Source organism: Anolis carolinensis, chromosome 1, assembly GCF_035594765.1.
Source record: "Anolis carolinensis isolate JA03-04 chromosome 1, rAnoCar3.1.pri, whole genome shotgun sequence".
Lineage (NCBI taxonomy): Eukaryota > Metazoa > Chordata > Lepidosauria > Squamata > Dactyloidae > Anolis > Anolis carolinensis.
Window position 1 is genome coordinate 72608120 of NC_085841.1, and position 23930 is coordinate 72632049.

The 23930-nt window shown below is 38.6% G+C and overlaps 1 protein-coding gene across 9 annotated transcripts in view; it reads right to left on the reverse strand.

Annotated features, from left to right (window-relative positions):
• Positions 1–23930, reverse strand: part of arid1b (AT-rich interaction domain 1B) — a 473172-nt gene that overhangs the window by 46826 nt on the left and 402416 nt on the right. For all 9 annotated transcript variants that reach the window (XM_062968971.1, XM_008123592.3, XM_008123599.3 and 6 more), the window contains 2 exons: positions 12736–12881; positions 168–271 (listed from right to left, as the gene is read on the reverse strand). In XM_062968971.1, the coding sequence (XP_062825041.1) occupies positions 168–271; positions 12736–12881 (250 nt within the window). The remainder of the gene's footprint in view (positions 1–167; positions 272–12735; positions 12882–23930) is intronic.

The window sequence follows — 23930 nt, forward strand, 5'->3', positions numbered from 1 at the left end:
GAAAATAACCAAAAAATAAAACAAAACAAAACAAAATAAAAGTAGCACATCAGTGAAAAAGAGCATGCAGGACAGAACAGAAAAGGGCAAGCTCAAATCAAAGAATGAGAGAGATCATAGCAGTTCTGTTGTGCCAAAGCAATACTGCATGCAGCTGAGGGAAATACCTTTTTGCTCTCGGGCTGGGGACCTTCTTCTTTTCCATCTGGTTTGAGAGGGATGGGGAGCTTGGATTCACCAGGAGTCATCACATCTGCAAGACCCATAGGGGCTAATGGAAAAACAGAAGACATGGTTCAGCATTAAGGATGACCTCCTTCGGTTACAAACTGATAGACAAGAAATGTACACTTTCTTTAATGTAGGGCTAGAAGTCCTTAATATTTCAGCAACTGAATTTCAAAAATGTGTTACACAGGTAATGAGGATTTTTTTGAACTGATGGTTCAACATAGCCGATTTACAAACCCATCATCTTTATCTGATCTGTGAACTACCAATGTTTAATTGTTAGATTCATGATCACATGTATGAGTATCATCACTACAATGTTTCTAACTGCATTAGAAATGTGCAGGGGATAGCCCTGATGGGGACAGTGCATCACCACATTCACACTTATGTAACCATGCAAGTGCTCCACCCCCAATCGTGGACCAGACACAGCAGGAACACCCTTGGGAAAGTGATGGGCTCTTGGACGCATCTCAATGGATTGTCATTGATGAATGCTCTGGGGATGTCGAGGAGGAGGGCAACACTTTAAACCCACATGATTCACTTCAACTGGAACACTCTTCAGGGGACATACACACTGTCTTGCACAAAAGGGACCCTGTCAACCCTCAAAGGAAACAGGTCTTGGTAGTAGGTGACTCCCTCCTTAGAGGAACAGAAGCCATCATTTCCAGACTGGATGGGATGGCTCGAGAAACATGCTGCCTCCCGGGGGCAAAAATACACCATATCACTCAGAGGCTCAGCAGGCTCCTAAAGCCCCATCACCCTCCCCACCTTATGTTGATTCATGTAGGTACCAATGACACCGCTAGGCATACTTTTCAAAAGATCACAAATGATTTTCGAGCTCTGGGAACAAAGCTAAAACTGTATAATGTACATGTGATCTTTTCATCCCTCCTCCCCGTTGTAGGACACGGCTCTACAAGGGCCGGAAAAATAGTACAGGTCAATAACTGGCTCAGAAAATGGTGCCAAGAGGAGCATTTTGGCTTCCTTGACCATGGTCTACTCTTCCAGGAGGATGGCCTACTGGCAAGTGATGGGGTGCATCTCACACAAGCAGGAAAACATCTTTTTGCACACAGACTCACAAACCTCATCAGGCGCACTTTAAACTAGATCCACTGGGGAGGGGAACAACAGCCTGGCGAACACTATATTACCCACGACCATAGAATCATAGAATCATAGAATAGTAGAGTTGGAAGAGACCTCAAGGGCCATCTAGTCCAACCCCCCGCTAAGAAGCAGGAAATCGCATTCAAAGCACCCCCGACAGATGGCCATCCAGCCACAGGGAACCGCCAAAAGGCTAAATGGAGGGCTGCACAAACACAGCAAGGACCAAGTACAGAGAGCACAATAATCCCAAATAAACAGCTCGAGGGGAGGTCACAGGGGCTTACATGTCTTTACACTAATGCTCAGAACATGGGAAATAAGCAAGACGAACTCCAACTCTTAGCACAGCACCACACATACGATGTCATAGGCATCACTGAAACCTGGTGGGATGACTCCCATCACTGGAATTTAACCATTGAGGGCTATAACCTCTTTCACAGAAATAGAACAAAGGGGAGAGGAGGGGGAGTAGCTTTATATGTCAAAACCAGTTACACTGCAGAAGAAATGCAAGACTGTAATTCGGGAAACCAGCTTGAAAGCATCTGGATAAGAATCAAGGGAACCGGGACTCAAAACGATCTTGTCGTGGGTGTCTACTACAGACCTCCGAGTCAGGATGAAGGACTTGATGAAGCCTTCTGTCAACAGCTGACCAAACAGGCACAAAGAAGAGATATAGTAGTAATGGGCGATTTCAATTATCCCGATATCTGCTGGAAAACAAACTCAGCCAAGAGTACAAAGAGTACAAAGTCCAACAAATTCCTCACTTGCCTTGCAGACAATTTTATGGTCCAGAAGGTAGAAGAGGCAACAAGAGGATCAGCAACTCTTGATCTAATCTTAACAAATGTGGAAGACCTGATCAATACAGTTGAAGTGGTTGGATCCTTAGGGGCAAGTGACCATGTGCTCCTGGAGTTTGCAATACAAAAGAATGCTGAAACTAAGACAAGTCAAACACGCATTCTCGACTTTAAGAGAGCTGACTTCCAAAAAATGAAGGAATTACTGAGCGGCATTCCATGGATGCCAATATTAAAAAACAAGGGAGTTAAGGATGGATGGGAGTTTTTCAAAAGTGAAATACTCAAGGCGCAAATGCAAACAGTGCCAACAAAGAAGAAAAATAAGACAAGTGCAAAGAAGCCAGAATGGATGTCCAAAGAACTTCTAACTGAGCTAAAGCTCAAAAGTGACATGCACAAGAAGTGGAAAAGGGCAGAAATCACCAAAGAAGAATTCAAACGTATAGCCAACACCTGTAGGGAAAAGGTTCGCAAGGCTAAAGCGCAAAATGAGCTCAGGCTTGCCAGGGACATAAAAAACAACAAAAAAGGCTTTTTTGCTTATGTTGGTAGAAAAAGGAAGAAAAAGGAGGCGATAGGGCCTCTGCAAGGAGAAGATGGGGTGATGGCGACAGGGGACAGGGAAAAGGCAGAACTACTCAATGCCTTCTTTGCCTCGGTCTTCTCACAAAAAGAAAGCCATCTTCAACCTCAGCAACATGGAATGGACGAAGGATTGGGGGAAATCCAACCCCAAATAGGGAAAGAAGTTGTCCAGGAACACCTGGCCTCTCTAAACGAATTCAAGTCCCCAGGGCCAGATCAGCTACATCCAAGAGTATTAAGGAATTAGCGGAAGTTATTTCAGAACCACTAGCAAGTCCCAGCAGATTGGAGGAGGGCGAATGTGGTCCCTATCTTCAAGAAGGGGAAAAAGAACGACCCAAACAATTACCGTCTGGTCAGCCTCACATCGATACCAGGCAAGATTCTGGAAAAGATCATCAAGGAAGTGGTCTGCGAACACTTAGAAACAAATGCGGTCATTGCTAATAGTCAACACGGATTTACCAAAAACAAGTCATGCCAGACTAATCTGATCTCTTTTTTCGATAGAGTTACGAGTTGGGTCGATACAGGGAATGCTGTGGATGTAGCCTACCTGGATTTCAGTAAGGCCTTCGACAAAGTCCCCCACGACCTTCTGGCAAATAAACTAGTAAAATGTGGGCTAGACAAAACTACGGTTAGGTGGATCTGTAATTGGCTAAGCGAACGAACCCAAAGGGTGCTCACCAATGCGTCGTCTTCATCATGGAAAGTGACAAGTGGAGTGCCGCAGGGCTCCGTCCTGGGCCCAGCTCTGTTCAACATCTTTATTAACGACTTAGACGAAGGGTTAGAAGGCACGATCATCAAATTTGCAGACGACACAAAACTGGGAGGGATAGCCAACACTCCAGAAGACAGGAGCAGAATTCAAAATGATCTTGACAGACTAGAGAGATGGGCCGAAACTAACAAAATGAAGTTTAACAGGGACAAATGCAAGATACTTCATTTCGGCAGAAAAAATGGAAATCAAAGATACAGAATGGGGGACGCCTGGCTTGACAGCAGTGTGTGCGAAAAAGACCTTGGAGTCCTCGTGGACAACAAGTTAAACATGAGCCAGCAATGTGATGCAGCAGCTAAAAAAGCCAACGGGATTCTGGCCTGCATAAATAGGGGTATAGCGTCTAGATCCAGGGAAGTCATGCTCCCCCTCTATTCTGCCTTGGTCAGACCACACCTGGAATACTGCGTCCAATTCTGGGCACCACAGTTGAAGGGAGATGTTGACAAGCTGGAAAGCGTCCAGAGGAGGGCGACTAAAATGATTAAGGGTCTGGAGAACAAGCCCTATGAGGAGCGGCTTAAAGAGCTTGGCATGTTTAGCCTGCAGAAGAGAAGGCTGAGAGGAGACATGATAGCCATGTACAAATACGTGAAGGGAAGTCATAGGGAGGAGGGAGCAAGCTTGTTTTCTGCTGACCTGGAGACTAGGACACGGAACAATGGCTTCAAACTACAGGAAAGGAGATTCCACCTGAACATCAGGAAGAACTTCCTCACTGTGAGGGCTGTTCAACAGTGGAACTCTCTCCCCCGGGCTGTAATGGAGGCTCCTTCCTTGGAGGCTTTTAAGCAGAGGCTGGATGGCCATCTGTCGGGGGTGCTTTGAATGCGATTTCCTGCTTCTTGGCAGGGGGTTGGACTGGATGGCCCATGAGGTCTCTTCCAACTCTACTATTCTATGATTCTATGATTCTGTCATTTTCAAAGGAAGAATTCATACACACATCCTGAATAAGTAATATTACTGAAGACCTATCTCTAATTATCAGTATGTAAGTTATGAGGCTGATATATTTAACACACAATAAAATGGCACCTTGGAGTATCCAGAGCCAAGGAAGATGTTCTAAATAACAGGAATTTCAGAATTTTTGGTGTTGATTTGATTTTCATGCTAATACAGGTCCACTGCCAGTATTGGTTCCACTTCATCTCCCTAGTTGTGAGCAATCACTTTTTATTGGTTAGATCTTGCAAAAGATTTTTGGATGATTAATTCCCATAATCCCTTGGTCAGTGTGTCCAGTTGAAATCCAAAAATAACTTTTTAAAGAGCCATTTCTAACTTAGGCAAATTTGAATATTAATAGTATAGATGGAAATAACAATAGCAAGGCTTATTCCTTCCTATCTCTCCCTGGAGGGTTCACAGGTTTGTCTTACAAGCAGAGTAGTGTTCTGAACTGACCTCTTGCACCTATGGGTTGCCTATTAGGTTGAATCCGTGGGCCAATAATTCAAATATAGCTTTATTAATGGAACAGAGGTGTGAATTATTCTCACATCACCTATTCTTGTAATAAATTAAAGTATGAATTGGCCCTTGTGGCATGTTATCTGAAGCACAATGAAATCCTTATGATTACACTATAAAATATCACATAATATTTCTCTGAGCCTCTTCGTTACCAAATCCCTAACCTGCAACATACTCAGATGCAGTTATATTCTTCACTTATAAATTATTCTGGAAATGTGCTCTGTGGCTGACATGGGCATTCTGCTCTTTTTCTTCTTAAAGAAGTCAGCAGGGAAAACAACTGAATACTGATAATTTTTGTTCAAATAACACTTATGAAGAGGTGTGCCAAAGGACTGTTCATTTTCTTTCCAGTGTTTTGAAGGCGTGAGAAATACCATATAACATGAACTTCTTCTGAATTTCCCACCTCATACTGAAAGTCAAAAGAAATATTCAGACTGAAGATATAGATTAAATCTTTTCTTTTTACCATACAAAATTGGGTGTCCTTTTGCAAAAAGTGGAAGTTTTGTGTTCTCCATTCAACAATTAATTTCCCATTTCACATATACTTAATCCTGATTTTTGAAAATTCAAATATATATACGTTGATATTTGAGGAATATTAAAATTTGGTGTAATCTTCCTTTGAGCCCTCCCCTGCCCAAACAAAAGTCCAACATTAACTGTTATTATTAATAAAAACTTTTATTTCTGTGGTTTCGCTTAACAATAACACAAAAGTACATCCACCAACACATTCACCAAGAGTATGTGAACAAGGGGAGTTCTGTATTTGTTGCTGAAAATATGAACACTCTAACAAAAATACCATATTTTTATAACTATGCAAAATTTGTTTTTAAAAACAGAATAAAAAGCTTAATAAAATTGAGATAAAAATATTATGGATATTAGAGAGTAATAAAACTCCAACCTGATTGTTACTGGACTGGTTTGCTTTTCAGCAAAATGGTAATGCAGCATTCTAGTCAGCAGCCAACATGTGGGAGAACAAGCCAAGGGGGAAGGGGGGAGCTTTAAAAACATTTCACAGATTGCCCACTACAAAATGATTATTGCACATATTCATGTATTACTATGTTTTAGAAAATAATTAGTTTTAATTACAGCAGTGAGAGAGCGAGCAAGACTCAGGCGAATAAGCTGGCAAGCTTCATGGTGCTAATTTGCTAATATCTTTAGCATCACTTCACTGCAGGTTGGAAGAAAGGTTCTGCCAAAAAACCTACCCAGCCATGTGCCATATGACTTTGCGGCTAACTATACCCTCAATACGCATCTATGAATGGCCAGAGGTTTTCATAAGTTTAATTTATGTTGCTGCAATCCAAATAAAGACATAAATATTTTTGGTAGTTTATGACCAAATATATTGAAAATGGGAGCAAGGTGTCTCTTCTTAGATAATGGACAAAAGGGCTCCAGGGATAAGGCTCAAGGGATCAGCCAAACAGACCATTTTTCAATGAATTGACATAATGGAAATAATATCACACTGTGTACCATGGTGGGGAACTGCTAGTCAGCCAGGTGTCTGGGGTATTGATTTAGAACTCCCCTTAGTATTGTGGCCATTGTCTGAAGGGCCAAGGTTTCCCAAAACTGCTAGGTCTTATCCAACTGCTAGTTCAAATTAGAGTAAACACATTTAAACAATGGAATTTACCTAAGTATTGACTTGCCATTCAGCAGCTGATTCAATCTGTGTATTCTAGCTTTGGACGAAGAAGGTGGAATACATGATATACTTCAAAAAGCTCTCCTGAGGATTTTTGGTTAGAGGATATAATCACTCTACTTCTAACCTGCACAATGTCCCTATCTGAATTAAGAGCGCAAAAGGGGCAGTCTCAACCCTTCACTTGCCTCAGTTTTGCATGGGGCTGTTGCAAACTTTCCCAATAAAGCTTATGGTAGTGGTGAAAGGTGGCTATTCCCTGGCTCATTGAATTTCACAAAAGCAGTGTGGGGAAAAGACTGGAAAACTGACATTAAAAATACTGGATGACCAATTGTGATCCAAAGGCTCAAGTGTCATATAAAGCCTTTGACAAACACTTCCTTTTACTTGCCTCAGTCAGCAAAATGGCGCATAAGAAGCCTTCTGTATGTGTCACTACTGCAGATTCTGATGTGGTTCTGGTTGCATATCACCTCCCACATAAGAACATTTCTGTTAAATGGCCTACAACTGCAGTGGATTGAGACCAGTGTGTCATCTTAGAAAGGAAGCAGTAGTGTCATTTCTAAATGGTTAGTAAGGAAGCTTGGCTTTCTTGTAGCACTCTTATCATTTCTTGTAGCTTCTGTAAGTATTTCTCTATTCTTGCTGAAATGTTGCTTTGTAAGGTCTTTCTTACAAGAATACTCCTGAGTGATTTCAAGCTCACATCCATTTACTTTTTAGTCTAATGACAAATGGAGGGCAGTATTTTGACCCCCTTTAAAATGGTGAAAGAAAGCGATTGTCACAATTCCAGTAAATTAAGGTGTGCACATTCACACATACTACTACAATCACTCTAATGATCCTTTCCACAAAGTACAGCCTGAAAGATGTAAAACATAAAAACAGAAGATAACAGCAAAATTGGTGACTGAAAAATTGTTGCAATGTAGAGTGATGAGCTTCCAAGAACTAGCCCCAGGCTTTATTATATGTTGAAAGTTAGAATAATTTTAAGAAAGAAAATATGGGTCAAGGTCCTAAATTACTAGCACACTAAACTTGGCACTCAAACGCAGATACAATATGAGTTAAACTGCAGTCAAGTTGTGGTGGGTTTTCCTCCTCCTTTTTCCTGAAAATTTGGGCCCCTTCTACATTGCCAAATAAAATTCAGATTTTCTACTTTGAACTGGATTATATGGCAGTGTAGACTCATATAACACAGTTCAAAGCAGATAATCTGGATTATATGGTATTGTAGAAGGGGGTTTAGCTGTCATTATCAGAAGATAGTAAAATTCTGTAGTGAAGTTTACTCATTGCCTTTCCCTGTACTGTTAGCAAATCCATGTCAGACTTCCCTACAGGCGGGGATTTGATTTCTTATTTATTTCTTCAATTCTAAGACATCGATTGTAGTATGCATATTGTTTTCAGTATCACCAACAGAATAAAAGTACTCACAAGTTTAAGATGCGCCTCATTTTAGAGATACAGGCAGTCCACAGGTTACAAACATCCAACTTACAAATGACTCATAGTTACAAACGATGAGAAAACAGGAAATGAGAGAAATCTACTCCTAGAAAGGGATATTCACTCCTGAAAGAGTTATGATGGGGAAAAGGTGTCTCATCTCAAGCTTTATCACCAATTCCTGTTTCCACAACAAACCAATTTTTTCAAAATCCAATTATCACAGGGACAAAAGGTGAGGTGAAATTTTCTGAACACAGGCAAAGACAGCAAAACCATTACCACCCTTCTCTACGCTATCTAAGGCTTATATATTTATATCTATATCTATATCTATATATATGGCTGGCATTGCACTTTAAAATGTATCTGTTCTGACTTACAAAGAAATTCAACTTCAGAACAAACCTAAAGAACTTATCTTGTTTGTAACTTGGGGACTGCTTGTATTTCTATGGGAAAACTGAATCTTAGATTTCAAGAAATGTCGTGCTCTGTTTTTTGCAGTCAACTACCTCCAGATAGAATGAACAAATGATCCACCTTAGGAATGATAATAAGCTTTTAATGCCATAACTCATAATGCAGGGTAAAAAAATGATGTTTGGTATTTTTCAAGTATACAACTTGTGTCTTAAATATTCTGGACACAATTAACTTGGACTGTAAAAACTATCCATACATATCTTCCTTTTGATCCATAAGAAGCTTTCTTATTCTACGTTAGACAATCAACCCATCTAGCCCAGCCTTGTCCCACTTTATCAATAATGTATTATTTGTTCTTAATAGTAGATGTGGGCAACAGTAAAAGACGGAGGGGATGTTTTGGACCTCCAGAAGATTTTGGACTGTAATTGATGTTCTTTCTATTGGAGACAACTGCTGAAGTGAACAGGAGTGGAATTACAAAGCCAAATCTAATGCTAGCACCCATTTAATATTTTTAAAATAAAATACTTTTTCTGATTTTAAAAGCTTGATTAAATTGTGTCTTTGAGTGTATTATAATGTTTACTTGGTCAAATTTGATCCAAAGAGGTTTGCTGTTGCCTTCCTCTAAGGCTAAGAAAGTGAAATTTTCTTTCATCTCAAATTTCTAGCATTAGAGTAACATAAAACTTCAGCTAAGCATTTGAAATACAATTTAAACATCCAGAGAAAAGGTGCAGGCAAAGTTTTCAAGCAAACAGACGACTTCCTGTGGTTTAAGTTATTTTCATGGGAGGGTAGATTCTTATGAAGGACAATACCCCCATTTTGCTATAGTCATAGCTATATCCCTTATTCAAAGAGAACTCATGCACCATTTTGGAAATAAGAGACACAAATTCTCTTTCTAGAAAATTCAATTTTCTGTATAAGCTGGAATCTCAAGCCCTTTAATATAAGTTTGCTTCTGCAAGTTTTCTGTGAAGATGCTATTGCCATGTTGATAAATGTTTTATGATTAAGACAGTAGACTTAATAATGATGTTCATGTATCTGCCTGGAGCATTAAGCAAAAATGCTTTGTGATATTGTGCTCTCACATACTGTTCTCAACACTCTCTGGCCAGTATAGTATGCTGGATTTAAGTCACAATACTGTGCAGGGTGTTTCAAAAAGATGGGCCCAATTTGAAATTGCTGTATCTCTGTAACCATGAGCTGCCCATGAGTGCAACCCTTACCACTTGAGAGGCTGGGTCATGCAGTTTCAAATTAATGCTGCTTGATGCATTGTGTTGTATAGAATTTTGAGAAACAGTTTTTACTGTTTTGATTTCTATTATTCCTTTAGTCTTTAAAACCATTATTTTAATTTCACAATAGCTGGTAGGGCCAATGGCCCAGTAAATGACAGGAAATTCTATTTCTAGTGTACATAATTTTCGGAAGTCACATGGAAACCTCAGAATGAATAAATGTATAGGTGTAAACCTCTACGTACAAACCAAATAAGCAAGAAAAATAAAAGCTCTGGTACACAGTTAAATTATTTTAAAAATCCAATATTTTGAAATGTATAACACAATAAAAAATACTATGACTACCTTATACAAAAGACTGCTAGGATAAATGGCTTTGCACTGAACAGATTTCCACTGTATGAAATAACAAATTGCTGAATTATCTGAACAAAAAAACCCCTCTGTGAATCTTCCTTTAAACTGGTTATTTCTTTGCAATACATAAATCTTCTTACGCAGGGCACTCTGCCGTTTGTTATTGGTTATTTTTGCAGCTCTGGGGGCCAGATGAAAAGGGACAAAAAATTACTGCTGCTAAACAGCAAGCCAGAATTTATAGCACAGTTTCAATGCTCAAAAGTAATTTTATTTCACCCAGCCAGACAAAACACATAACTACATAATCCAAATACAGCATTACCTGGGAGAACTGCAAGAGGGGTAGAGCAAGCTATTATCTAATGGCTTGTTCAATAGATTTTCCTTTCCTACCGGAGCAAAAGTGTGCTATATGGGTAAACAAATAGCCTCCTACTTAATACTAAAGGAAGCAATTTTATTTTACATTTAAAAAACATATCTCTGATTAATAGCTCCCCCCTTTCCCTTACATTTGCTGTGTCTTCCACCAATCCTACCTAACATGGCCAATGGGGAGAGATAACAGCAGCTGTAGGTCAGTGATATCCAGAGTCACACACTTCCTCATCCTAGTTGATTAAGAGTTTTGTTGTGATTAACTTAGTTTTACGCATATAGCTTAAGCAACAGGTAAATCATGTAAATCGTAATAAGACTATCCAGAAAGTTAAAATGCTCTAATTGTATGCCTCAAAGCAGTACCAGCTGGTTCCAACATTATCCTTTTAAAGAGCGAATGGTAGCAATTTAAGTGAGGCCTTGTCTGTCTTGAGACATAGGAGCAGGCAACAGGATCCCTTCCTCCAACAGCCAAAGAAAGGAAGTGGCAGCAGCATGGAGAAATGCCTTCCTTGCTCATCTTCACTGGTAAGGAGAAAGGGCCAAAAGGGTTATCACAAACAGACGTGTCGCTATTAGTGAGAGCAACGTTTTTTTAGAGCTAGCAGGACTTCATTCTCCTGATAGTGGACTTTGTTTTCTAAAGCAAGAGAAGCCATAAGATATTGTCTTTAAAAATCTAAACAAGCAAAAAGTTCCGATGCAGAGAACAGTTCCAGTGTCCGTGCCCTCTATTCCTTGAGAGGGAGGCAAGAAATAAGGAATATTCACAAGTCTTCCTAAAAGAGTGTTCTCCTCTTCAACATTTGAAAACAGGTGAAAGTGAGAAAGAGTGGAGAGGCTGAATATATACATTTCCTACAGTAAAAAAAATAATGTATGAATGGACCCATTAACCTCCTCCTGTTTAATGTATACTGAATGAAAGTTTCTGGATTATTAGTCCAAATCCTACCCATAATATGCTTCTGTAATTTGGCATTTTAATTAGCAAAACTAAAAAGAATTATTAGGATACCTTTCTGGTTTGCACTGCATTTTGGAATGTCGTATATTTCTTTCCCTTCCTTCTACAAATTTATAGATGGACTTCTAATTTGCTGAAGATTTAGTCTTCTGTAGTTACTCTGTCTGCACTCAATTTAGCTACTTGATAAATATTTTGAATTTGTTTCCAGGAATGCTAAAACCAATGGCCTTTGGATAAGATTTAAGTACCGCTGCTCTCCTTTACAGAAAAAAATGTCTATATAGTAGTTCTCCAACATTACTCAAGGAAATCTTGTTATGATGTAACTGTGCATTCTGACATATTAATGAATGAAACTCATGGAATGTGTGGATTAGATTAAATCTGTTGCTATGGAATTTGAGTATTTGCATTAGATTAAAATTGACATTTAACCATTTCCACCATGAGCTGGCCTGGTACTTCCACATAAAAAGTGCCTTTTGAAAAAAAAAATGCAATTTTTTGAGGGAAGGAGGCACACTGGGGACGATATCACATTAGCATTTTAAAGTGGAATTGCCTGCTTTGCTATCAGTCAATGGGCTTCTGCAGAATTCTGGGAAATATAGTTAAAGGAAGCCGAGGATCTCTCTGGCTGAGAATTCCAAAGGCCTGCCCTAAACTACATTTCCCAGAATTTTGCAGGAGCAAATCAGGCGATAGCAAAGCGGGCACCTCTGCTTTAAAATGCTAATGTGATATTGTCCTGTTTCCACAAAGTTGTTCTTCATTCTGAATTTTCAAGTGCAGTGAGTGCTCTTGGTACCTTTTTGTCAAGGACCCCAATCTGAAACACTATCAATTATTTTCATCCAAAAGTATTCTTTAACTGCAGGTGCAGCAGCCTCAAAATCCTTGCTGCATTTTTTTATATAGCAAAGATAGATAAAAACCAACCTTCATATATGCCATATCCATATTTTCACAAAATGAAAAAAGAGGATCTAAATATGCAGCAGAAATATTGCAAGCTGAATTCTTACATTGCTGCAGTAAGGCATGCAGAATCTGTGTACTGCTGTTGGAGAGGAAACGTCTGCTCCTCCATTTAAGGACTTCTACCTTTCCAAAGCAGCTGGTCCTGAAAAGTTGCCAAGGATTACCTGTGGAACTGTTCACCATGTTAGGTGCCATGCTGTAAGGTGATGCTTGAGGGTTCATCAGGCTTGAGTTGTTGTTCATTGGCTGGGTGTAGGGAGAGCTGGATCCCATAATGCCACTCTGATTGATGACAGGAAAACTGCCTTGCCTAAGTAGAAGAGAAAGCACACACATGTGCACAAGCTCTTATTATGTTTCTTACTGCACAGGACATTTTGGTTAGTAACAGAATTCATATTGTGGCAATTGCAAATGCCCAAGGAAGAGGCAGCCAGTTAGTCATTGCCTGCATGGGGAGGACAACTATTTTTTTGAGCACTTATTAATGTTGATTGTATTAGTCGTTTAACTCACTTATAGGTCATTATTACAATCAAGTATCATGCAGATAAATTTAAAATGGACACAGTCTAACATTATGTAAAAGTTGTTGAATGTCCAACATATATGGAAGCACAAAAGAGAGAAAGGGGTGCTTGCCATTGGCATGGCAGGAAAACCTGAATAACCTAGAAGTTCTTTTGATTGTAATTTGCCTAGCATACCCCTCCCCCCCAAAAAACCCCAAGTAATGACACAACCCCCCTCCTTGAGAACGGAAAATAAAATATACAAATACTCTAATGGAGTGGATGTATACTGCTTTAGCTAAGCAATTAAAATGTATGTTCATCAAATCTGTTTTAAAGCATTCTAGGTAACTGAATACTCTAAGAACTAGACACAGCTACACCATACGGACCTTTGATGACTCAAGAATAGGCTTGTCTGAAGTAGCTTTAATGAGTTTTGAGTAGAAAAAGATAGATACTGCTGTTTGCCTTTGTCCTTGCCCCCAAAGCTTTTGTGGTACTTCATAATAAGGCTAATGCGAAGGTGCATGTATTGTATGTGCATATACATATTGTGGTTGTGGTGAATGAAAACAGCCTCTGGTACTAACGAAACTATAGTAGAATATCCAGTCCGTGGATGGAAATAACCACAGGATGCAACATCAATCGCAAATGTACTAATCTACTGTTCATCTAAACATATATTTAGCCTATTATAAGGATTACCCGCCATTTTCAAATGGCTTTAGCTGTGCATCTAAAAAGCTTTTAGCTAAGCATACAATTTTAAGTAAAATATTCTTAAGATGTCACTTTTTCACTATGTGTCTCTTAAGTTAAGGAAGTACTTCCAGTTTTCCACAAAATAATTACATTTGATAAGTGCCTCAATCTGAGCTGGTTCAAAATGTTTTAATGTTTGAAACAGAACAGCAAATGGTGCCCCTCCTCACTGAAGTTACGGAGGCTAGCATCCCAAAGCCAGTGACATTACTATGGTACCATGAAGCAGGAAATCCCACATAAGTCTCTCTGCATACTTTAGAATAAAAATGTAATTGTGCTGAAACATAATAACAATTTGCTATTGTTAATCACAAATATTCCTAATGAATATGCAGTGGAAGTGAATAATAGATTTCATGGACTAGACTTGATAAATAGAGTCCCAGAAGAACTATGGACAGAAATCCACAACATTGTTCAGGAGGCAGCAACAAAGTACGTCCCAAAGAAAAAGAAAACCAAGAAGGCAAAATGGTTGTCTGCTGAGACACTGGAAGTAGCCCAAGAAAGAAGGAAGGCGAAAGGAAACGGCGATAAGGGGAGATATGCCCAACTAAATGCACAATTCCAGAGGTTAGCCAGGAGAGACAAGGAACTACTTTTAAACAAGCAATGCATGGAAGTGGAAGAAGACAATAGAATAGGGAGGACAAGAGACCTCTTCCAGAAAATCAGAAACATCGGAGGCAAATTTCAGGCAAAAATGGGCATGATAAAAAACAAAGATGGCAAAGACCTAACAGAAGCTGAAGAAATCAAGAAAAGGTGGCGAGAATATACAGAAGAGCTGTATAGGAGGGATAAAAATATAGAAGATAGCTTTGATAGTGTGGTGAATAAATTAGAACCAGACATCCTGAGGAGTGAGGTTGAATGGGCCTTAAGAAGCATTGCTAACAACAAGGCAACAGGAGATGATGGGATCCCAGCTGAATTGTTAAAAATCTTGAAAGATGATGCTATCAAGGTGAAGCATGACATATGCCAGCAAATACGGAAAACACAAGAATGGCCATCAGATTGGAAAAAATCAATTTACATCCCCATACTAAAAAAGGGAAATGCTAAAGAATGTCCAAACATCCGTACAGTGGCACTTATTTCCCATGCCAGTAAGGTAATGCTCAAGATCCTGCAAGGCAGACTTCAGCAATACATGCCAGCTGCCAGATATCCAAGCTGGGTTCAGAAAAGGCAGAGGAACGAGAGACCAAATTGCCAATATCCGCTGGATAATGGAGGAAGCCAGGGAGTTTCAGAGAAACATCTACTTCTGCTTTATTGACTACTCTAAAGCCTTCGACTGTGTGGACCATAACAAACTGTGGCATGTACTTGGTGGTATGGGGATACCAAGTCACCTTGTCTGTCTCCTGAGAAATCTGTATAAAGACCAAGTAGCCACAGTAAGAACAGATCACGGAACAACAGACTGGTTCAAGATTGGGAAAGGAGTGCGGCAGGGCTGCATACTTTCACCCTACCTATTCAACTTGTAAGCAGAACACATCATGCGACGTGCGGGGCTTGACAATTCCAAGGCAGGAGTTAAAATTGCTGGAAGAAACATTAACAACCTTAGGTATGCAGATGATACCACTCTGATGGCCAAAAGTGAGGAAGAGCTGAGGAGCCTTATCACCAAAGTGAAAGAAGAAAGTGCAAAAGCTGGGTTGCAGTTAAACATCAAGAAAACCAAGATCACCTATTGATAACTGGCAAATGGAGGGAGAAAACGTGGAGGCAGTGACAGACTTTATATTTCTAGGTGCGAAGATCACTGATGATGCAGACTGCAGCCAGGAAATCAGAAAACGTTTACTTCTTGGGAGGAGAGCAATGGCCAACCTCAATAAAATACTGAAAAGCAGAGACATCACACTGGCAACGAAGGTCCGCATAGTCAAAGCAATGGTATTCCCCATAGTAACCTATGGATACGACAGCTGGTCCATAAGGAAGGCTGAGCGAAGGAAGATAGACGTTTTTGAACTCTGGTGCTGGAGGAAAATCCTGAGAGTGCCTTGGACTGCAAGAAGATCCATCCATTCCATCATCCAGGAAACAATGCCTGACTGCTCACTGGAGGGAAGGATATTAGAGGCAAAGTTGAAGTATTTTGGTCACATCATGAGAAGACAGGAAAGCTTGGAAAAGATCACGATGCTGGGGAAAATGGAAGGAAAAAGGAAGAGAGGCCGACCAAGGGCGAGATGGATGGACGGTATCCTTGAAGTGACTGGCTCGACCTTGAAGGAACTGGGGGCGGTGATGGCTGACAGGGAGCTCTGGTGTGGACTGGTCCACGAGGTCACGAAGAGTTGAAAACGACTGAACGAGTGAGACGACGATTGTTAATAATCTGCCTCAGGCTCCTAAGTAAAGCCAACTTTCACTTCATCAGATAATATATTACATTATCAAAGTGCACTATGCTCACACCTTTAATAGTTGGTCTTAGAAGAAAAAAAATTGTGCCACTTCCCACATCACAGAACCAGCGATATACAGCAAAGTGTGTATAAGGCTAATAGAATAATAGAGTGGGCCATCCAGTCCAGTTTTTATAATCATATAAAAATATAAGAAACTACTCAGTAAGTAATATGTTGGGGAGTAAGGTCTTCTGTTCTCTCTTCCAGACTGCATTCTGTATGATTGATATAATTGTTTTCCTTGCCCCAATACCATGCAAACATTTCAAAAAGTTTTATGAACTTAGGCTGCAGTCCTATACATACTTATGTATGAGTTAAATTTCACTAAATTCAGTAATCCCTACTTTTAAGAAGCCAAGCATAGGACCAAACATTCAATATACTGATTTTTTTCACAACTGAATGTTTATAAGATAATGTTTATAAGAATGTTTATAAGATTCAGTTTATAAGATTTTTTTCTTACTATATATATATACTGTTTTACAAATATAAAACTAGGGGAAAAGGCAGTCAATTCTAGTTTTTTTTTCTAAATAAACTGGATTTATTCAAAGTAAATAAGGTGTGAAATAAAAAAGAGCATGTAATCAAAGTCAGGTGTGTCCTTTGCTCTGTAGAATGCAAATGTTTCACCATTCCTGTTAAAGAGACAAAATTTTATTTTGATATGAAGGAGACAGCTGACATAGAATGTCATTTCACTGATGAGGCTTTTGATAAATGGGAGGAAAATATTTAAAATGCAAAGCCACTAAACTCTCTAAAGGAAAATGGTAATGGAACAAAATAGAGTAGGTCTGTTTGACAACAAGTTTGAACGCTTTTAATGAAACCAACCCTTTATTATGTAAATGTTATACCTTTTGACCATGCTTTTAGAGCTCTTTTAAAACAGTTGTGTCACAAAAAGTTAACTAATGCAACCTCTCCCTCTCCCTGCAACAGTGTTCTGCATTAAAAATACTTTATTTTCATACATTAGGAATAGTGTAGTGTAGTGAGGGAAATCCACTGCCCTCCTCATGTATACCTAGGCCAATTTGGACACTTAGTATCAAACCTTAGTTTGTCATATTGATTTCTTAGCCATGGTAACAGCATGTCATGGGTGTTTGAATAAAATAGTAAATAACTATTTGCTGAAGACCGGGATTAGAAGTAATGAATAAATATGTCTGAACTTGCTATTGCATCTGAAAACCTTATAAAGGTTTTTTGACTATACTGTGGTTTGTGTGGGGACTCTAGATACTGTTTTTTGAGATTCAAAGATAATAGATCTTCTAAAGAGAATCTGTATTTAGCCATTTGTGTTTGTGTGCTTTCAAGTCTCCCACTGACTTAGGACGATCCTATGCATTTCATATGGTTTGTATGCATAGGTAATATTTGTCGGTAACTTGTGCCATAGCATGGTTGACATTTTAAGTTGTAATTTCGGCTACATTTTACAAATATTTTAAAAAATCTATTTAGTATTGGATCCTCCAAATTTGGTATAGGATGCAGGACAAAATTACCCTGATTGTGACTTTGAGATCTGTGATTTCATAGTTTATTATTTATATTTGTGATTATGCTTGGATTTCATTTCATTTGGAGCACGATTAGCTACCCTGAGTGCCATTTGGTAGCAGAAAGGTGGTGCATAAGCTAACTAAAAAAATACATGTAGATTCAATTACATGGTAAATAACACAGATATTGAGCATAACATGTTTCATTTTGTATTGCTAGTGTTAAAATATCCCTATTGCTTGCTTATTTTAAACATGAAAATATTTTCTTGTGAAGTTTTGAATGGATTTACTCATGTCCCTGAAGGAATGCAATCTCCTGCCTTGTCTGTACTCTGGGAGAATACAGTTGGGCTCCTCTCTGATTCTGACCCCAAAGGAGGGCACAATTGGGTTCTCTCAACATCTGGATGTCCTTCCCAGTCAGGATTCCCTGGAAACACTGCTGTTTTCCAGGAGCCAGGCAAATATCTTTTTATTCTTTCACATTCTTAAAATGCTTCAGAGATTTTACAATCCCCCTACTCACACTGTTTAATCTGTTGTCTGTATGCTGTTGTTTCTTCTATGATGTTGATGATTATTATCCGTGGACTTTATTTCAATATTTTTAACCTGGAAAATCATGATGAAGGCATATCTGGTGAAGGAGGCCGTTGATTTATTTTGCAGCAATACAATAATGATGGAGTAATTGCCCAAGAAACCCCTGCTGTGATAAGGGGGTTTATGAAGCTCCCAAAACCCCGAGGTTTTGAGGATTTAAAAAAACAAAACATTAAAAAGCTATTTTCATACATTTTAATGCATGTTGTAGGCTCAGGAAAGGGCTTTTAAAAATTTCAGCTTCCTGGTTTTAAAAAGGGGTCTTCAGGTTCTAATTATAGCTTGGAAGGGCACATGATGAAATTGACCCCATTCCTCCTAGAGGGCGAGAGGAGAATTGTAATATCTTTTTTTTCAAAAACAGTGATAGGAATTAGGGATGGGGGATCCAAGAACCTATGGTGGGTCCAATATATTCCCTTAACCCTTGGCTGTTGCCTAATCTAGCATTAAGATATACTGATATTTTACAAGAACTGGCTTCTCAGCTATGTTCTTTCTGTGGTTATAAGAGATTCCTAAGAATGTAGAACAAGGTCAGTCATTTTTAATCGCTAATTAGGGATCTCATCACTACTGTAAGAGTAACTAGAATAGGCATGGGCAAACTTCAGCCCTCCAGATGTTTTGGACTTCAACTCCCACAATTCCTAACAGTCAGTAGGCTATTAGGAATTGTGGGAGTTGAAGTTCAAAACACTTGGAGGGCTGAAGTTTGCCTATGCCTGAACTAGAAGATAAATTCATTTTTATTACTTTTATTATATGGAGGCATAAGAGCATCAAAAGGCTTGATAACTGGTATGAAAAAGTCCAAGCAACAGCACAATAAGTTCCAATGTTTTTGAGATGTGTTTGATTATTATATAGAATAAAATTAAAAATCTTGACAAGATTAGACCAAAAAGGCAGGCATATGGTGTACATGGGTTAATGGTCCATTGGCTACCAAAGTCCAATCACAGGTAAGGAGGAAAATGATCAGGATCCCAATAGGAGTGGGCCTATACGAGAATGAGTACAGAGGTGAGGACCAACACTCACAGGGAAATTGCAGTGGGATGTTGCAGCTGTTTTGTTAACATCTCTAAATATTTAAGGACTTCCCAGGAACAGAAAAGTCAAAGCATAGGGTAGTTTGGCTCAGGTCAAACTAGGTCTCATTAACCACAATCCTGTTCCTAGTAAACTCTGGCTTTGGTGCCTCAAATGTTAGCCTAGTTTCTGGGTTAACATAATCTTCTGATTCCAAAAATGGCACAATTTCCCCCCAATGAGCTCTAGTTTTTGAGATACATAACACATGCCATCTACCAGTCATCAATTTGTTCATACATTAAAATCATGATAACCATATCTAAGAAGCTAGAGCTGATCCAATCAGCAATTTTGCAATTTTCTGAAGCAATGTTCCAAAGAACCCTAGGAATAGGTGTAAGAATCAAGACGCCAAGAATTTTTGTTGTTGATTTGTGCTATTATTGCTGCTACTTCAAGTAGCAACATTAAAATTCCCACCCTATTCTGTTTAATACATTGGATATATGCATATATATTGATAGAACTCAAGTATTTTTTGATTATCTTGTTTAAGGAACTCTACAAAGCATTATTTTTATATAATGTAGTTGATAGTTCATTGCCTGCAGAAATATCTACAATGATCTTAAAATGGGAAAATCTAATACAGGAGGCAACCTAGATCGCTGGATGATTCAACTGTCCTATGACAGCCTGTGACAAACAGCCTCCAGTACTCAGGGCATGTAGAAATTTTATCTTTTTATTCTGACTGTATGATGTTGTTGCTTTGAGGAAAATGGTAACTGAAAGTGACAAACTGCTACATCCATTCTACAGTATGAAGCAGTCCATTTAGCACTGAGCTGAGATCACCAGACTCATTTTGATTAACCTCCAGGCTACTAAACACCAATAAATATATTGTACAGCAACTACTAAATATATTTATATATGCTTAAGATCATAGCATCATTTTCTGGTTACTGGAGTTAACTTAAAAAAAGGAAAAGCAAAGAAAATATGCTTCTGTCAGTGCTGTTTTCACTGAAGGCCTATTTGATTGACTCTTTCTGAAGGTCTTAGTTTGAAAATACACTTTCAGTCTGCTACCTGCAACCTAAATTCCATTTGTATGTGAGGTTAAATTAAGATTAGTTGTGGAGATGTTTAAACCACTTTCTAAACCTGTTGTGGCATTTACAGATGAAAGCCTAACCATTCAACTGTGGAACAAATTCAATGAGCCACATTCAAGACTTGAAAGGTGTAAATACTGAAGGTAATATCCTGATTAGGTTTAAGCCAGTGGGAGTTTTTTGAGAAGTGAATTCAAGAAGTTGACCTACATGTAAGCAGTGCAAGTGATTATGCTTAATAATGTGGAGGAACAAAAATTTGTACTGAACAGCATGCAAAGTCCTTCAGATGCTCATACATTTAAAATAATTGTGTCAGATATATAAATGGATTTACAGTAGTTGACACAATTTTAACCTGTCCCGTATCTAGCTCCTTTGAATTTAAAAAAATGTTCTTTAAACATAGCCAAATAAGACATCACTGTGACATTAACAGAATAAAACTTATTATTTACATGAATTTTCTCCAAAGTAGTGGGACTGAAACCAGAAATTTTGTTTTCGTGGTTGTTTATTTTGTCCCTTCAAGAGAGTTTTATATAGCATCACTTACAATTTGTTTCTATTTTGTTTCTAGCCTTAGGCATAATAAATAAACACCTTGAATGTAAAAAGCATGAGAATGCATTCTGATGTAATGTTATAAACACACTACTGGAATAATGCCACTGGAGAATAATACGCAAGAATTTTTTCTCCAGAAACAATTATCAACATGGATGTCCCACAATGCAATCCAAAACTCTTTTAAGATTGAGGAGAAGTCATTGAGCAGGCAAGCCATTATGCACATTGTATGCTTGCATGCATATTCTTTAAGAAAAAGTAACAACAGACAATGAAGTGGATGATAATAATATAAATGTAATAATAATAAAAAAATGAAACATAGCATTGTTTAATGCATAAACTATATCAAGGAAAGGGAGAAATATTTAAGACTCTACATGGTGAATGCCAAAGATGGCTATAAGCTACAGCACTTCCAACTAGTAGTTCCTTAGTAACCTCAACTGCACCTTAGTTTTGGTAATCCTGATTCTTGCAGAGGATTTGTTTGGGCTTTGGATTCTTTTTTTTGGGGGGGGGGAGGAGGGGTTTGTCTCTCCCTCTGCTTTTGGAATCCTTCCCATGATACAATAGTAGAGATAATCAAAGTAAAGCAAGTAGCAGAATCTTGTATTTCCTCCTAGTCTCACTGCTGAAATAAAGGGTCGGACAGTAACCTCTCAATATACACTCCTCATGCACCCCAAATGTACACAGGACATGCATATGTATTGAATGGTAACTTTATGGCTTTTTTCAAGAGAAAGAAAAACCTATTTCCATTGAGGCTGACTAGAAACAAAGTGGAAGGAGAGAATATTTCGCGCTTTTTCTACGTGCCATTTTCTGATCTCTGGCCCAAGAGGCTCTGTTTAATCTTGATCATCCCAATTGGAAGCATATTTTCCTATTTCAAAATAGCTTATTAGTTTGTGCTATATTAATGCAAGGTGAAACCACAAACTACAACAGACAATTTAGATTTGTATTGGTGTCTCTCTATAGGGAGAAAGGCAGGACAGAAATAAAATTAATAATGATAATGACAACAGTAGCAACCACCCTGGTGTTCTTCTTCATGCCAGAGCTGCCTCCCTTTTGGAAGCCTTTTGGAACCTGCCACAACAATAGAATGACAAATGTTGCACACAGTATTTATTTATTTATTTAATTTCTCCCTGGTGGAACTTAAGGTAACTAACAACTGCATACTCTGGTCACCATTTTTAAAAAAGGCAAATACAAAAAAAATTAAAAAACAATTAAATAATACAGTGTGGATTTAGGTTAAAAGTATAGCTAAAATGTAATAAATACACCTAAAATAGCATCTAAAACTCACAATCCCCCCAGAGTCCCATTCACACTTTCCCAGCACTGTGATCCCACAATACTCTGGGGTTCTTGCAGGAGAAGTGCTATAGGGGTGCCAAGGCTGCTAGCATGCCATCAAGTCCATAGCATTGGTCTGTGTGTAACGAGCCTTTGAGGAAGGAAGGAACAGCTGAGATGATCATGAATGTCTCAGTGAAGTTACTTCCTATCATGTAACTAAATTTCTCAGACAGTAGAAAAAACAAAAACACCTTTCTCCTTGCATGGAAACATGATGGCAGAGTTTGACCTTTTCATGTCTGTATTTATGTCTTCAACTTCTTTCATTTCCTCTAGCCCTTCAGGCTTGTATTTGTTCTGTACCTTTTGCTACCCACTGCTTTAATTCTTCAGCCTATGCTGGTTACACCCAAGAATGGACGGGAGCATCTCAAGAGGGCAATTTGTGTTAACATTTTAAGCAGGATTTTCTTTAATAGCTGACAAACTGCAAGGGTGGCTACTTGATTACAAACCATGAAAATGTCTGTTGGAATACACTCACAAATCAGTGCATGGCTCAAATTGGCTCACATTTTATCTGTGCCAGGCCTGCCATATGACAATATTTCTTTTCTCTTTTAAATGTCAAAGTATGATTTGAAGGGTTGTTATTTAAACACACTGACCTGTACAATAACCAGAAGTACTTCATTTAAATCTGTCTTGAACTGGGTCTAGTCATAAAAAGCTTATAATCTGTCATACTCTGACATCAACTGGGTTATTATAATAAGAGTAATTCAGGGGTGAGATTTGCAAACATATTTTCTCACTAGGATTTTCTTACACTCCCTCACACATATAATTTTGCAACGGCTTTTCTTCCTTACTACAATAGGAGCTTCCTAGGAAGAGATTGCTATCAAGGAAAGTAGATGCATACCAGAGTTTGATTGTGTGGGTGTGACAGAGAGGGGAAAGAGGAGGGGGAACTCTTGCTCTGTGAACTTTATAATATTGTCAGAAAGTAACTGCAGTTTGCAAGAAATGTGTATTTCTAAGGAATTAAAGAAAGCTGATTAGAGAAATATTGCAATAGACAGAACGTTCTGAGCTAGAGCTGCACATGTACCGTTATGATTTGGAAAGTTCCTGCCTGTGCAAATATACTGAATGCTTGAATATTGTAATTTGTAAGAAATCACATGATAAAATATAGCTATGGTTCTTAAAGAAGCTACCAGAGTTCTTTACCTTGCTTCCATTCCATGTCAGGAGAAAAGTGAGGTAGACAGGTAGATAAATAAATAATTACAATGTCATTACTTTCACTATGCCATTCTTATTATACTGAAATAGATGAACACAGCTATCTCTGAACAAATACCTGCCTGTGGGCTACTTTTTAGCGAGTCAGCCCGCTGGTCCATTGTTTATACCAATGTGTATATATGTAGTGCCAGAAGCTCTTGAAGGGCATATGC